The 17361-nt window shown below is 42.4% G+C and overlaps 1 protein-coding gene and 1 long non-coding RNA gene across 2 annotated transcripts; both read right to left on the bottom strand.

Annotated features, from left to right (window-relative positions):
* Positions 1 to 4796: 4796 nt before the first annotated feature.
* Positions 4797 to 8590, bottom strand: LOC140592541 (alpha-(1,3)-fucosyltransferase 7-like). The gene is made up of 2 exons (XM_072716035.1): positions 8388 to 8590; positions 4797 to 6657 (listed from the first exon to the last, which is right to left on the bottom strand). The coding sequence occupies exons 1-2, from the start codon at positions 8392 to 8394 to the stop codon at positions 5597 to 5599; spliced, it is 1068 nt and encodes a 355-aa protein (XP_072572136.1). The 5' UTR covers positions 8395 to 8590; the 3' UTR covers positions 4797 to 5596.
* A 2000-nt stretch (positions 8591 to 10590) lies between these two features.
* On the bottom strand, positions 10591 to 17087 carry LOC111839092 (uncharacterized). Its single transcript, XR_011992860.1, has 4 exons — positions 17028 to 17087; positions 12220 to 12324; positions 11508 to 11552; positions 10591 to 11414 (listed from the first exon to the last, which is right to left on the bottom strand). It is a non-coding gene; the product is annotated as an uncharacterized lncRNA (long non-coding RNA).
* Positions 17088 to 17361: the final 274 nt, after the last annotated feature.

Raw genomic sequence — 17361 nt, 5'->3', positions numbered from 1 at the left:
CTCAAATCTGATGGGATCCAGAATATGTATATATTTATACACATATTTAAAAAATAATAAAATAAAGCAAGTTTCAGATTCATATTAAACAAACACCAATGAATAGCAGTTGATTTTTTTGCCCAAGATTGCTTTTGAGAACACCTGAAGGACATGAATCAGAGCTTCACTTGTACGTCCAAGCTGTTTTGGACGGGCAGCAGAAGGGAACACCAATAGCATCACTTTCGGGATTGCAATGCCCTGTTCAGCTGTCGAAAATAAAAGATTTACGTATTGGGGGTAGATCATGCATTACTGCCTTTTAGAGGTGAGGTGCCACACAATTCCAATTAGTTTATTGCTTATTATGCCCAAAACACGCCCCTATATAATCGAGAAAGGTAGGACAACCTTTTTGTGCCTTGCGCTGGGAGAAGGGTTGAATTGCAGTGTGGGGTGTTCCGGTAAAAACAGGAATGCCCTCGACAGGAACGCCTCTCATCTCTTTCATTGGTTCTAATGCCATTATGGTTAACACGAATGCCCACACCGGGAATCAAATTTTACTGTGGTCTTCCTACTTTGTATGTATTAAAAGCATTTTCTCATGAGAGACAGCGAATATAGATAGTTGTCGTTGGCCTACAATGCAACTTCAACTGGTTAACTTGGTTGAATGCCATTCACATTATGATGCTGCTACTGTTGTTTATACTGCCGTTAGCATGTTTGTTTTAGACAGTGAATATCGTACATCTAGACCAGCGCTACTTGTTCCTGATCCTCATGTTGCCTTGCCCTACACATGTATTTCCTACTTCAACCCACCTGATCAGGTGTTCTGGGGTAGGAAGTACCTGTGCAGGACAGGGGGTCGCAAGGAAAAGGACTATGAACCTGTGTTCTGGACATTTAAAAAAGCGTGGCACACAGGAGGAATGGCACGGTCAGGGCATGACAGAAACCCCCCCCCCCCCCCCCCCCCCAAAGGCGTGCACACCAGGTGCACCCAACAGGACCAGGGGGGCCAGATAGGACACAATGCAGAACCCAGGGGCAGACCGGACAACACCACAAGGGAGACAAGAGCAAGAACATCAACGGGGCAACAGGAACATCACCAACACGCAGAACAAGCACACAACACCAACTGACAAACCACAGGGAACACAGACACACACAGGGGCACCAAAGATGGAAACACAAGACCTGGGGAAACCAAAGGAAAAGAAGACAGAAGTGGAACACAACCAGGGGACAGACCAACAAGAGGGACAAGCCCACCAGGAGGCACAGAACTAGGGGAAACACCCACAGGAGGAACAAAACTAGTAGGGGGCACACCGACTGGGGGAATGAAGGGACCAGGAGGAAACAAAAGCGGAACAGACAGACGTGGAGCTAACACAGGGGGGGACACCGACAGGGGGGTCAGACTAAACTGCAACTAAATGTAAATAAAGACAGCACCGACAGGTTGTCCCAGAAAACCAGGAGGAGCAAAAAGGCAACGGGTGGGGGAGCCAGGGAGTCAGAGGGACCCCAAGCAGGCATGAAGCAGGAGCAGGCAGAAACACTGGTGACCATGAGGCAAGAGCCTCCCATGCTGCAGATGGGAGGCATGGCCAGATCCAGGGTGGGGTCGAAGGAGCGGCTGACGAATGGCCGAGTGGGCGGGACGTCCAAAGAACCTGTAGGGCACGTACCCGAAACTCCTGAACTTACGGCACGTAACACTTACGGTACATATCTGAAACATACTTATAGGACACGCCCCAATACCTTAATGTGATCTTCAAACGTTCGGGCATAGCAGAGGACATCACCTAAATATGAGATGCAGCATTCGTCCCACAGTGTATCCAGCATTTCCTCCATGCTTCTCTGGAATGCTGCAGGAGCATTACAAAGTCCAAAAGGAATGTGCCCCTACTCATAAAGGCCCCATGGGGTGATGAATGCAGTCATGTGTCGTGACCCCTCTGCAACGAAGTCCTGATGGTAGGTCTTCCCCTGATCCAAAATCGAGAACCAGCTGAACCCACCGAGCGTATCAATCAGATCTTGGGTCTGTGGAAGGGGGTGTCTGTCTGGTACAGTCTTCTGGTTTTGAAGTCTGTAATTGATGCATAATCTCAAGCTTCCATCCTTCTTGCGGACACAGACCACTGGAGCAGAGTATGGGGGTTTTGATTTTATTACCCACTTCTATGCCAATAGGTCCTGAATATATTCCTTGACTTCGTTATAGAGAGGTCTGGGTATAGCTGCAAAGGAACACTGTATTGCAATGTCATCCTTCAGATTTATTGTCATTTGGAGGCTTGGAATACACCCAATGTCTTTGTCATCCAGAGCAAATGCATCAGACTCCTCATACAGCATTTTTACCACAATTGCATGTTGCTCAGTATTTAAATGACTCAAATCAACAGGGGGATGCCACAACTGGGACAGCTTCTCTGTTTGATCCACGTCATTTTCACCAACAGGAACAGGTAAGTTGACAGTGTTGACCTCAATGTTTTCTGTTTGACCTGTTTCCATTACCTTCTTGACTGACTGGATGCTGTCCGGCACCATAAAACTGTTCAATGCAACATTGTACTGTGTGTAGTTACATGCTGGGATTTCAACATAAGGTTGTCTGCTGTGGTGCATTTCTACCAGGCCACTAAGATCTAACTGCTGCAGCCTCAGGTCAGAGTGGTTAGCCTCAAAGAAAGCCACAGGCTGGGTGAAATCAGCAGGCACCTTACATCTGATGCAGTGCCATGCAGCCAGGATTAATGATGACTTCATGTCGACCCATCCTAACCAGTGAATGGTCATGAATGGGCTCTTGAGTCTGCAAGTTCACAATTGTCTCAACTCTGTTACTTTCAATCTGCATGGCTTCCTTCAACAATTTAGCAATTACAGCGACAACTTCAATTTCACCCTCTTGTCCCAAAATGAGCTCTTGGATCACGCTGAACCCCAATATCGGTTTCACCAAGCTCACATGGCTGATTAGAAAAGGTACCCTGATGACCAAATTTGGATCTTCATTTCCAGGCAGGTTAAAGGTGAGTTCAAACCATCCCTCATATGGTTTCGGCTCACCATTAGCTGCTGTAAGATCCAGTTCTCCGTCTCCAAGGAACTCACTGAGAGGTCGAATTTCCTGTTGAGGTAAGTATTTTTGTTTCCAGGAGCAGTCTATAATACTAACCTGAGCGGCAGAATCGAGAAGAACAGTCACGCATATCCGCTCAGATTACATTTTAACAAACATTTTTCCCCAATTAGCTTTGCTACCCTCTGTGTTGTGAACATGACATCAGTTGATGTGGAAGAGAGAATGGTAGGATTGTGGTCAAGCTGTGCTGGTTTACTGATATCTAAGTGGGACTGAATTCTACAATCAGCCATAGGCTGCCCCTGGGCTATGACCGAGGTGCGTTTCCTGGTAACTTTAAATCTTTAAGCACCCAACAGCACGGTGTCCCTCTTCACCACAAGCAAAGCAGTGATTACAGTTGGTATGTTTGTTGGCTATGCAGTGAGGGCAGCTGGATGACCTTTCCTTTTTCACTGGTCTGCTTTGTTTGTTAGAATAACGACAGGAACACTGGTGCTGAAGCTCAGGGTTAGGTGGCTTTACCGCTGCTGTAGCATTTGACTATAGAGAGTTTACTACCTGAGTCAGGGCATGTACTTGAGCGCTCAGCTCATGAATCAGCTCATCTTTCACACTGGTTTCAGTGTTACTCTTGTCTTTGTTCACATACCCAGCATTAGTCTCAGTACTTTGTATGTGAGCTGTTTTTTGGGCGAGTGTCACACCCCAAACACCGTTTTCTCTCACTTTCCTCACTAGTTGTTTTGATAACCTGTCTTAGTATTGCATCATCAGGGACAGCAGGGCCAGCGAGAACTCCCACCTCATATAAGAACATAAGAACATAAGAACATATTGTCATGCTTCTCATTTAAACCATGATAAATTGTGCGAAGGAAAACATTTTGTGCCGTTTTAGCCTCGTACTTCACATCGGAATCTGTCTGCTGAGATGTAAAGATCACCTTTTGTTTTGGAACTTTGGGTCTTGGTCAGGTGTCCGTGGAACCTCCGTCGCAAGCTGGAACAACTCATCAGCAAAAAGATGGAAAAGTCTTTTCTTCACAGCCCAAACCAGCTTCTTCCTCTTGTTGTCTGCCATTGTGGATGTTTATCAGATGCCCTTGGTTCTCTAAGTCCCTTAGTGCCCTGGATTCGAACAGCCCCTAGCTAGCACAACACGGTTCCATAATTTAAGATCATGTATGATCTATTTTATATTATATAATATTATTTTCAGAACCACAATGACTGTAATACAATGGGCGCATTACGTGCTCAATTTTGGCATTAGTGCATGAGCTGAAGACCAAATATAACCAAAGTGCTTCAAACAATAATTACCACAGACATTGGCTGTACATTAATTTACACAAACAAATAAAATGAAATGGTTTACAAACATGTCATTCTTTCTCTTTTTTTCCGAGCTTAGTGGAAACTTCTGGAACGTGACGGACGTTAACAAAACGCAGCGCGACTGCACAGTTCACACAATGTTCGCAAATAACAAAACAGCTTATCTAAATCACCTTACAAGAACCTTAAGAACAAAAAAAAAACATGGTACAATGCCACAATGTAGTGTACTGGAACTGAAAACGAAATAAATTCGTACTAACTCAAAAAATTATGGCAGCCGCCATTTTGGTTCCATCAAATGAAGTCAAATATCTCCACTGTGTTGAAATATTCACAAAATACCATAACACAAAGGTGCCACTTTGTCTTTGTTCAACATTTTTAATTTTCTACTGTTTCTAAATTATGAAAAAGTTACAGTATGAGTTTCTATTATTCAAGAAATTGAAATAGATGGTACAGTTGTCAGCTTTGATTTGAGAAATTAGACATAAAAAAATTGGACTAATTCAACATACATATAAATAGTCTACGTAAAAGCAGAACACAGCAACATTACATTACAGCACATTACCCAGGTAGAAAAATATTCATATAGACAGCGTTAATAATTAACATCAACAGTAATATCAACAGCTGTGAAATGTCTACAGATTGTCGTTAACATTCTGTAATGCATTAGTCATAATTATTTAGTAATTAAGGCTTGATTTTTAAATGATTAGATATATAGATTAGCTTATGCTATTTAATAAAACAGGTACGACATTACAATAAGCCTCACTTTTGCCACTTGTAAATGGTAGTAACTTATTAATAAAAAGATACCTGTGTTATAACTTGTTTAAAATTGTCAAAAATTGTGTTACAACCTAATTAATAACCAGATCATAAACCATTTGTAAACCCTTTATATGGGGAGCCTTATTGTAAAGTGGCATCCAAATACACTATTGGCCAGTTTCCCAGTCAAGGATTAAGCCTAAGCCTAGACTAGCTTTGAGTTTCAATGGTGAATCTCCATTGATACTGCAATTTAGTCCAAGACTGGGCTTAATCCTTGTTTGGGAAACTGGCCCTATATCTTGTTTTTTTCTCATGGCTGTAGGAATGCAGCCCAGGTCTCCAGCTTGCTGTCCTGGTTTAAGTTCATGGTTCATGCTTGGACCAGGAATCCAGGTCATCATAGATCTTTCTGGGTGGCAGGCGTTCATATATTTCACATATCTTGCAAAATCGCTCCTGCCAGCTGTAGTACCTTTTAACATCATAATCACTGCGCCAACGGAAGTATGAGTTGTATCGCTCTTTGTCTGAGGCTAACTCGTTTAAGAAAGTGGCCAGTTCTGTAATGGAGGCAAAGTCGTCCACGTGGATGAAGGAGTCTTTAGGAATGTAGGCCTCGTAGTTAGCTCGAGGTGGGCCCAACACCACCGGCACAGTGCCAGCCAGAAAGGCATTGTACCACAGCTTCTCTGTTATGTAGTCTCTATGCAGTGAGTTCTCAAAGGCCAGGTAGAAGTAGCACTGAGAAATAATAGGTAACACCTGGTCGTCATTTAGTGGCTTATTAGCCCATCGTCCATAAACCTCCACAGGGATCAGGCTCTTCAGACTCATGTACACTCCAGATCTTTTGTGACTTGACTGGTAGTTGCTGACCACCCAGCAGGCCATGGTTTTCTTAGCAGGGATAGTATAATTACCTTTGGTTGTTCTGGGAACCAGCTCCCCATAGGGTACGGAGATGTCAGCATCATTCTGGTATGACATGGTCCAGTTGAACACGCCTCCATAACGTCTCAGGTCCCCATTATGGGTTGGAGACTCCAGGGAAAACCACACCCACTTTTGTGCTGGTGGGCGAGGAAGGTCAAGGGGCAGCTTGGTAACTCCATTTTGCAGTTCACGGTTGTAGATCACCACGTCAGCCTGAGAGAAGAGACTGCGGCTGTCCACAAGGTTGCAGTCAGGGACATGGTAACTATCCCAGCACTCGTCCTTCCGCAATGTGGAGGTCTGTCCAAAGGGCCAAGTCCAGATAAGAATGGTGACGTTGCTGCGTACTGTCTCCCGCCATCTTCCACTGATAGACCACTTGTATGAGACGCTGCAACTGATGATAAAGACCAGGGCGAGAACCAAAAAGACATGGAACTTTCTGCATTTCTTGAAATCCATGGATGACACTGCAGAGGCAGCATTTGACACTGTGGGTTAAGCAGGATGTGTTAGGAAGCAGACAGACCTTATTAAGGTCTAGACTTCAGGTAAGAGCATTTCAGTAGAACAATATAATTGGGAAACTTTATCAAGATATAAATATTCTTAAAAGTACATTTTTCATTCTCATAATGGCAATTTGTACCATGGACACAACCTTTAATGGACAAGACTTTTCTGAATTTCAAGACAAATCAGTTCAATAAGTGTTTTGTAATTAAGTTTCCATTATAATAATCAATTCAATTCAGTTTACTTTTATATAGCACTGGTAACACCACAGTCACTCCAAGGCACTTGGTAAGAGTATGTTGTATCCATTACAACAGTACATCAATTGCACAAAATGTTGCGTGTAAGAGGGAAAACCAGAAGACAACTGAGTAGAGGGATCAAAAACTCCCAAGTAGGGAGTAACCCCCCCCCGGGGATGTTAGCATTATATAAAAGAGTGAAGATGGGCCTGCTTTAATAAAAGCAAGGTGTAGCCCGTGGTCACAGTCAGGGTCCATCAGTGAGCCAGCTCTCCATGCAGGTCTGTGTTAGATGATAGGCATCTAAGATGTCATGGTTTTTAAAACACATTCACAATGTCACAGACAATAAGCCACACCCACAATGTCAAGGTTTGTAAGCCACACCCAGTCATGTGTTGTAAGCCACAGTCACGCTTCCCTGATCGTCTCATCGGTTTATCAGATACACCAGTGATCCGTTTCCTGTTTGATCAGTGACATACTAGTTCTTTTCATCACTTCCTTGTGAGGTTTTCTGAGTATCTGCCATAGTGAGTATTTCTGTGATTTCCATTGTTAGCTGCCTTTCTTTATCAGCCTTCTACCTGCTTCTTGCCGTTGTCATTTCAATTCCGATTCTGCTGCTGTTCTGTCCTGTCCTGTTTTTTTGATGATTGCCTGTTTGCAACTTCAAGTTGTGATCCTGTTTTGTCTTTGGTTAATACATGGCCAAGAAACGCTCCAGACGTCGACCTTTATTACTGCATTACGATCATCCATTATGTGTAAACAGAATATTGTGGTTAAGCTTACAGTAGCTGGGTCTAGTTGTATTGAAATGCAGGAATGCACCAGGAAGCCCCAGAATACTCAGAGACACTGCAGACAATTTAGCAACTGAGGTCAGCAGTGCAGAAATTATGAACTTACTAATACTTAAATAATTAAGAATTTCCTGGTTCTTTTATTTTTATGTTAACATGTCATCAAGTAAAACATATTTTAAACAAAACAATAATGATGTGAATAAGAAAAAGGTTGTAACGTGTTTTTCTCAAAAAATGTATATATAACACCAGAAACACCATCATTTCTTTTACTGTAATATATATAATTATATCCTGCTGGTCACGTCCGCCTGACCCTCCTGCTCCTCCCTAATGTGACCCTCATAGGCTGTGCTTGTTGCTTGTTAGTCTTTGTATCTAAGTACCTATGTGTCTCATTATCCCCAGTCCGGTCATTAATGTGCTTCCTCCTGTAAGCCCGTGTCCTTCCCCATACTACAGTAGCCTTCTCGTTTAATATAAATAAAATTCACCTTCTTTTTTGTGCACTAATTCTGTACTTTGTTTTGTTACCTCCATTTCAATCACTTGAAAAGCAGAACTTCAATATAAGTAACTGATCAGCTCTAAGTTGAACATGAAGGTGGCTTCTCCCTGACGAGGTGTGTAATCTGTAGCTTCCTCTCCGCTTACCTGCCATGTCGCCTTTGTGCTGATGACCAGTCTGTAGTCAGTGCCTGGACTCTGGGCTCCTTTATCTATCTCACCTCAGGTTATGGGCTTCCAGAGAGGAGCTGGACATCTCATCACACATGCACAAGTGAAAAGTGTATTCTATGGTGTCTTATGGCGTCTCTCTCTCTCTCTCTCTCTCTCTCTCTCTCTCTCTCTCTCTCTTGCTCTCTCGCTCTCTTTCTTACTCATGATAACTCAAATTCCACAAGTGAAAAACCATACATTCCAGTGGAACTTGCTATAACAGTCAGTTATATGAGTTTATATTTTTATTTGTACTGTATTCTTTTTCTAACGACTTTTAAAGTCTAATAATGGTCTTTCATGTAAAAAAAAAATATTGTAAATCAATATCAGATAAAGTAATTTAATTTCTGAACTTAATAAATAAGTGTAAAAACATCAATAGATATATAGAAATCTTATGGAACCAGTTTCACAGTCACAAAAATGGCAGGGAGTCACACACTTGTGTAAGAGGGGAATGGTGTAGATGTGAGGCAAATATAGGAATCAGTCTTAGATTCATCTGAAGCTATTTTACTAAAAATTCAAATAAATAAAAATAAAATAATAAAAAAAGAATATAAATAGATAGAAGATATAGATAGATAGAGTTAGAAATCTAGCAATCCAGATAGTGATACACCTTACTGGCTGCTACAAGGCCAAATTTATGGGTTAGTACATTATGCCCTTCATCAGAAGAGTGTTGGTTTAAATCCCATGGGCCCTTGAAAAAGGTCCTTAACCCCATTTGCTATAAAGGCCTGGCAGAGCCTATACTTTTTCACTTGTTCATTGCTTTGGATATATGCTCTGTTACTTGTCTTATATGAAGTACTGGCCACTATGGGATTGTATAACCTGTTTGTTCCAGATTCTAATCTGTCTGTCAGTTCTTGTGACTGGTACAGTATGATAAGGTACAGGATGCAATGTGACGTCATCCCTGCTTTGCTTACAGTACAAAGCAGTGTTTATGCTAACGAAAGAACTGCCAGTTTATGCTGATTGACTACTGAGAAATTGAAGGTTTATACTCACTAGCCTCTGCAAAGAGAGAAAAGACTAAGTGCAGTTCCACTGTCGCCAAGTTTCTCCTGTTTCCTATCATAGTCATGGTGCCAACATAAGTATGACTCATATCATAGTTCGCGATTAGCCATCAGGTTCATGAAGTGGGCTGCATGTTTAGTGAATTTGACTCTCTGGGAATGCTTAGTAAGCTCGAGGTGAGCACCTTTTAACTGGCTCGCTGTAGGAATGAAGATGTCTGAGGCAGCTCAAGGGGCGACATGGGCCTGTTTGAAGGGCACCACATTAGCCCAACTCCTCCACATCAGCCAGCTCTGGTTGTCCAAGAAGTGGCAGCATGTTCAGCTCTGCATACACCTCCCTTTATGCTTTGAGTATAAAACGGAGACCAGTGCCATAACATGATGGGGAGGTTGCAAGGGTATCAATCCACATCTCATCCATCAATGATTTTAAATGCCCCTTTGTTCTGGACTCAGACAGGGCCCATGTGTGCCAATCGAGCACCCCCAGCAAGATCTAGCAAACACCGCCTGCTCCTCACCAAGAAAAGTAGGGTTGCAGTGGACCTCTCACTGCAGCATCTACACTAAGCAGTGGGCGTATAATGCTTTTTTGCTGCATAGTTTCCTATCTGGTGAATAATCTGTGTGTATGGTCTTTCCTGTTTTACTGCATTTTTCATGGCCCAGTGAGCTGTTGTCGACTGCAACAACTGCAGTCTTTGTGACAGAGGTAAATTATTCTTTAGAATTTATAAAATTGTAAAAAAATTAAAAAGATGAAGTTTTATTTAGTGAACGCTGTCAAGCATGCTTACACAACATGTCATACTGAGAAGATCCTTAACAGTGCCAGAAGTAAGCTAATGAACTAAAATTGTTTGGTTTTTAAAAAACATACCCTAAATGCCATTCTCATCCTTTCACGTTCAAATCAGCCACTATATATAACAGAGGGACCATTGACTGGGCACCTATAATGAACTTGGGACACAACAGTGTGAAGAGTCTCAGCATCACAGGCATCAAGAGAGGACTGCAATGAGGATTCTCTTATGTGCAATCATAAGATTGTCTTGCACATGGCTAAAGCCAAAACAAAATGGAGCCAGAACATTCAATTCAATTCAATTCAATTTTATTTTATTTATATAGCGCATTATCACAACATTACATTGTCTCAATGCGCTTTACATTTCTGCCTCGTAAGGACCCCCCATTGAGTAAGCCAAAGGCAACGGTGGCAAGGAAAAACTCCCTAAGAGGAAGAAACCTTGGGAGGAACCAGACCCAAAGGGGGAGCCCATCCTCCAGGGGCCGGCAGATGAGTCAAACAAACAAGATGAAATGACTAAGCTAATACAGACAAGATTAAATGACTAAGCTAATACAGGGGTTGAAATATATGTCTCAATGCAGCGGCCGACCGGTGCAGGCACGTGGTGCTTGATGCACGATGGCAGGATTAATAGACACACAGCCGCAGGATGGATGGCGAGGCATCGTGTTGAGCCAAGGGCAGGCAGGTTGGAGGGTAGTTGCCGGAGGTGGAGGTAGTTGTCTTGCAGGCCGCAGAGGCATAAACTCTTCAACGACATTGTGCTCCATGGAGCACACCCCAGAAGGGGTGAGGGAGGAAGTAAGAATAATTGTGTATTAGCCAGAGTTGAGGAAACCAGAGGCAGTGCAAGCAAAATGATCGAGTGCAATATTCGTCTAGGCTCCGGCAGATCTGAGTATAGCAGCATGAGAAAGAGGGAGAGACATCACCTTTGTTCAAACTGAAGTCTTCCTCAGCATTCATTGCTTGGTTCTCCTGCAGAACCTTCCCAACATCTTCCTCTATCATGCTCAGTATCTAGGGCAGCTGGACCAGACCAATGAGTTGTTGTTGATTGTCAATGTACCACTGACTGGCTGTTTTCATGTGTGCAATGACAGATACCTTAGACATGAATAAAGATTTGGTTTATTATTTATGTAAATGTGTTTTATGCAATTATTATTGATATATTAAAACCAGAATGAAAAAACGTACTTCTGCTTTTCCCGGTGTTAATGCATCCTCACATTCATCCTGTACCTGCAAAACATAACACTTAGTTACAGTTATCTGTCACCTGGTTATTTCAGAGCAGTACTCTTAACCTCCCTGGAAAAAACTGAATTGGACCACATTGGATTATTTTCAGACATCCCACATTTTCTGTAGTTCCAGAAGTCTACTGCATACAGCTTCTTGACACCCTCAGATGACACAGAACATCACAAGAATGTGTTTTGTGTGTGCAGGAGTCAGTGTGAGACTGAGGGGGAATTCTGATTGGCCTCTCTTTGTGCTAAGTAAACCTGCATGATTTCTCTGTATGTGGGATAAACAAACACACCTTAGGGTCCCACTTAGATTCACCTAATTTGTGACTACATCCCATAACTTTTATTTGTGCTACCGTCCATTACAATCTTTCCATCACAAAGGAGTTTTCCAAATTTTAGATGTTTAAGTGCTATCAAATACCGTAGTGTTACCTCTCTGAATTGAGTTTTTCTGGGTTGGATGTCTGAATTTGTACCAGCTTCCAAAAAGATGTGAATGAGCCAGATAAGTTGACATGATATATTGAGCATTAATGCTGTTTTTACTTTCTATGAGATTTATAGCAGAGCACTGATGGCACCTCTGCTGGGAGAGTTTCTGAAATTTCCCGCTCGAGTGAAACGTATTCAATAAATTGTAAATGTGTACTTGCGCTGTCTCTTCAAGCTTTCTTTTGCGTAGGCGGAATACAGGCTGCCATTCACCACTCAAAAAAGCCTTGGACTCCTCTGTCCAGTGGGCAAAGAGCTTGCCATGGCTGAAAAAAGGAAATAGATCAAGTAAATAAATAAAATCCAAATGCAACTACTATAAGAAACATGGAAGGTGTAGGATCACACATGCACATATCACAGAGCTTAAATTCCAGGTGGCCTGACACAAGGCCCAGCCCGGTACAAGAGGTACACATTGACCTAGGGACCAAAGGGGGGTTAGTGACCCCCCCCCCCACACACACACACACACAGATAACCAGGGAGGCCAGCACTCCAACTTATATTGCCCAAAGATTTAGGGACCTACAGACAGCAGAGTGGACCTCAAGGACAGGGGTCCCTCGACTTGGCACACAACCCCCTCGTCATGTTTACCATTACATAATGCAAATAAGACAATAGATGAATATATGATGAATATTAAGCATGAAATTTGTACTAGTGCTTACCTATGAATATAGCAAAATATTTAACCCACATGTCCTCTGCAGTTTTTGTATCCACCCATAAATACTCTTTCATTTGCTTCGGTGTTACCCACAACGTTTGAAAAACCAAATAATTAATGATGTCCTCAAGGGACAGTGGGTGGTCACTTTGCTTTCAGTGAGTAAACCATAGACCTACTTGACTTGCTTGCATTCACACTAGGGTGACCACTTGTCTGGATTTCAGATGGACAGTTCAGATTTACAGCCCTCTGACTGCTGTTAGTTGTCCTCTTTTAGCCCCCTTGTCCTCCAGTTCCTCTCCCCCCTACCTGCCTCCTTGTAAATAACTAGGGAAACTATCTCTTAGTCAAGATGGTGCCAGAGGTGGTCACCTTGTCATGTTGCTCCGTTATTTGTTTTTGTTTGTTTGTTTTATAATATTCTTAGTTCCAATCCAAACAGGATCTCTTATACCAGAAATAATTTACATAACATGCAGAACACTTGTCAACAAGAAGTTCCTGCAGATACGGCTACAATTCTTGATTCTTTGGGGATTTTAGTCCGTGAAGTGGAGACCTGGTGAAATGAAGGAAACGAAGAAAGCATGCGAGTGTTCAGCTGGCCTTTCGGAACAAAAGACTACGCTCACTGCTAGTGGTAATTATCTTTGCAAACCTGCAATCTTTGAGTAATAAACTGGACAAGTTATGACTACTGATGAGGATGAAATATGACTTTACAATTTCACTTGTTTTCTGCTTTACAAAAATCTGGGTATCTCAGTAGAAAGGAATATCCCAGACTCTTTACTAATCATCCTAGGGGACTTTCTAAGGAAATAACTACCAAAATACTGGCAGCATGTCACCTGTGCTACCAGATAAGTTAAAATTCCTGGCCATTGCTACAGCGTGATTTAGCCCTTTGGTGTCTGAGGTCTCTCGACATTTGCTTTTATTCAGCACAAACTCGGCACTGATGAGTCTAACACCAGGTTATTTTCAGTCCATAGCGCAGCTGCCCATTCCTAGGCTCTGCTGGTTAGTACAGAGATCATGAAGCACTTTCTGAAAATGCTCCGGGTGTGAATCAATATACTAGTCACATTGCATTAAAGAAAATGAGCAGATGGATGGCCATTTCTGGAGGGTTGGCCTGGACCGCGTGGCATCCTGGGGGATCGCCGGCTGGGATCCCAAGGAGTTTCGCACATGTGCTGGGTGCGGCAACGCGCTGCATCAGCCTGACCTGACCGGATTGCATTAAAAAAGAGCGGCACTGGTTAGGATTCCTTTTGGTGTTGTCTCGGATGATTGGGATACCTGCTGCTGGTCAAGGAGGTGATATGGGAAGGGGAGCTGCTGCCCTGCAGAGGGCAGGAGTAGAAAAGGAAAGCAGGGAACAGGAGACCCAAAGGACTCAGCAAAAACACTGTATGAATGGAAGCAATGCCTCGTACTGGGTGCAAGAGCAGGCAGGGATTTAAAGGGCACAGGACAGATGCAGGCACTAATTGGGGCAATAAGGAGGATACACCTCACGGGGCATGGAAATCACAATGTATTAACAAATAATAACATGATTGAATATGCGATTAATCACACGATTAATCACTCAGTTTATGCGATTAATCGTGAAGAGAAAATTAATCAATCCCAGGCTGCAGCATTTCTAGTTCACAAAACAAGCAGATCTACTTCCCTTCTTCTTACAACTTTCGCTTTTGCTTCTATTGTCACAAACAATGTTAAAGCCATTAATTACAACCATGGAGTTTGGCTAGTAGCACTGGCTTTTGACAGGGGATGCACATCCAGCAGGTCCTGTCATGTGTAAGTGAACAGCAGTGCCTGCTCAAATATACTGCCATCCATGAGTGGAATAAGCATACCAACAATGATAAACAGCAGGACAACATTCCTGTGGCGGAACTAAAGTGTTACAACTCATCCCATCTGTTGGATTACTTGTAATACCTGCTAGGAAGGTATGTTTGAATGCAATTGATTGAAAAACAAGTATGATGAAGAAATTTACTTTAATGCCACGAAAACACGCACTGCTGTAAATCTTCACAGCATATCCAAACTCTGAAAATTTGTGGGAGACCATCTGCTGATAATATGATAAAAAGACTGAAGCAGTGTTATATTTAATCCCACATTAGGACCTGAGTGCAGCCATGTGGCGGGTGGTACCTCAGCACCACACCAGTTCAAATGGACCAGTGAGAGTTTTTTTCCAGTGGATGGAGTGCCAATCCTGCCACCAACGCCCAAGTTTTCCCCTGAAAGTTGGAGGAGCTCCTCATAGGGCTGGATGTAGATTAACGTCACACCCAGGACGAAGAATTTGCAGGTTAAGGGCCTTGCTCAATCACCCAATGGAGTAAAATTACTCTGGGCATTTACGGGATTTAGAAAAAAAGATAACTAATTTTGTCTGTTTGCCCTTAAGATACTTAAAAGTATTACACTTCCATGATAATTTTAGACACACTGTAAAGTCACGTTAATGAAACGTGGTGACAGGGTCAGCACCCATCTGACCCTGTCCTATGTGTTCTGTGACCAGGAGGTGGCTGGCCAGCCTGTTCCCTCCTCCATCTTTTAGTCCCTTAGCCCTAGTGTGTTCTCCCTGTTCAGACTGCCCCATAGCTCAGTGGGTTGAGTGCCTGGCTCAGAAACCATTAACTGTCTGATGGTTAATGGTTTCTGGCTCAGAAACCATTAACTGCTTGAGACTCACCTGTTTATTTGCATTTACTGTTTTTGTTTCTGTTACTTTGTTTCCCAGTTATAGGTTTGCCTGCTTTTTGTCCTGTTCGCTTCCAGTCCTGTTTGTATTTTAGTTCCATGTTACTTATCCTAGTGTAGTATTCCCAGTGCGGTTTGTGTTTACTAGTTCAGTGTTTGTTAGGAATCCCTTGTTCTGTCCTTATTATTGTAAGTGGCCCCATCTGTTGCTTGTTGTTCTGTCTCGGTTGACTGCTCAGTTGTCATGTTCCAGACCTACCCTCTCGTTAGTCAGTAACCTGTTTCCATTTAAGTGCCTGCATCAGTTCTGTTCTTTAGTTAGTTATTGTATGTGATTCTGTGTTTGTTATGCTGCCTGATTTCTGAGTTATGTGGCCTGTACTACGAAGCGGGGTTACTGGCTTATCGGGGTAACTTTGTGAGTAACTTGATGACGTGTGGTGTAACTTCGCGATTAACCCGTACTACGAAAGGTGGGTAGGTTTTAGTCGAGACATGCTGCTATGGCAATTTACACTAAGTCTCATACCTGTTCCGAGCAGTTTTTGTTCTTGGTTAAGTCGAGGTTTCTGCGTAAGCCAGCCCTATATGAGCACCGCCCCTCCAACTACAATTTCTCCAAAGACAATGCCGACGTACCTGATCCATACCACATTGGCGCGCGAATCGTGAGGGGCTCTCTCTGTTAATATGTATGAAATGGAGCAATGGCATATAATATGCATTCAATGTATTAATTAATAACTGTTAGAAAGTTATTCTGAAAACCCAAGGGGCGTGCATTGTTCCCTGTTGTCCACTGATCAAAGCACACTTCATTAGATGTGCCTGTCTTGTCTAGTTTTAAAGTTATTAACCCATTCATGTGTTGTCCTATTGCACAGTATACGGATACATTCGAACATTCAAAAATTAATTAAAATTCGTACGTAAAGCAATATGAAAAACAAAGGGGTGTGCAACAGTTGCCATGAGCACAAAATGCTAAACCACCATGTCATTATAGCTGAAAGGACCTATTATATTAGCTATTAAACTGATTTGGCACAAATCACGAAATGGTTTGAAGTGCAAAAATAATGTGTGCATCGATGTCTGTGTACCGGACATCACGATTCTGTCATTAAAAATGCCCCACCTGACTTCTATTAAAAGTTATTAAAGGCAGAAAACTGAATATGGAATATGAGGCTAACTTAACCGCGGTGACAGGTTCCTAGTCGTTTTCTCACTACACAAATGCATCTGTTTTGTCCTGTTGTAAATCATTTAATTGTTTGTTAAACAATGGCTCACCTTCTATTAAGTGTCATATGAACCGACACCTTTTTATTATTAGCTGTAAAGCATAGAAACACACTATTAAGTGGAGGCTAGACACAACAAACCTTTCATAATGAGTAGAAATATAAACACATAGCCCTACCACTTGACATGATGTTTTTATATTTCATCTTGCTGCCACATACGCTTTCCTCTACTATTGCATTTGAAATCGGATCAGTTAATTTATTGATAACATTAGGTTTACAATATGAGTAACATCACACAAACCCCAATGCAGTTAACACCGATGTAACAAATCAACTTCTTAACTGGCATTGTAGTACTGATTCGGGTTGTCTCAGTCAGTGCTATTTTGTCAACCCCGTGTCCGCAAATTAACTGCAGGGTAAATCTGATTTGGTTAAGCCCCCTTCGTAGTACAGGCCACTGTTCTCTAGGGGGTATTCCATGAAAGTAGCTAAAGAAAGCCAGACTTTCCCGAAAAAGTCACACTCAAACTAGCGCCATCTCTAAAATTAGCCTTATTTCATTCCGCTAATGCAGTTCAGCTTTAATTAATCGAGGCTCATACAAGACAGACTTGCAGTCTCACTTAGTGCGC

This window comes from Paramormyrops kingsleyae, chromosome 9 (genome assembly GCF_048594095.1).
Source record: "Paramormyrops kingsleyae isolate MSU_618 chromosome 9, PKINGS_0.4, whole genome shotgun sequence".
NCBI lineage: Eukaryota > Metazoa > Chordata > Actinopteri > Osteoglossiformes > Mormyridae > Paramormyrops > Paramormyrops kingsleyae.
Note: the sequence above shows the minus strand (reverse complement) of the source record. Positions and strands in the feature narration are given on the sequence as shown.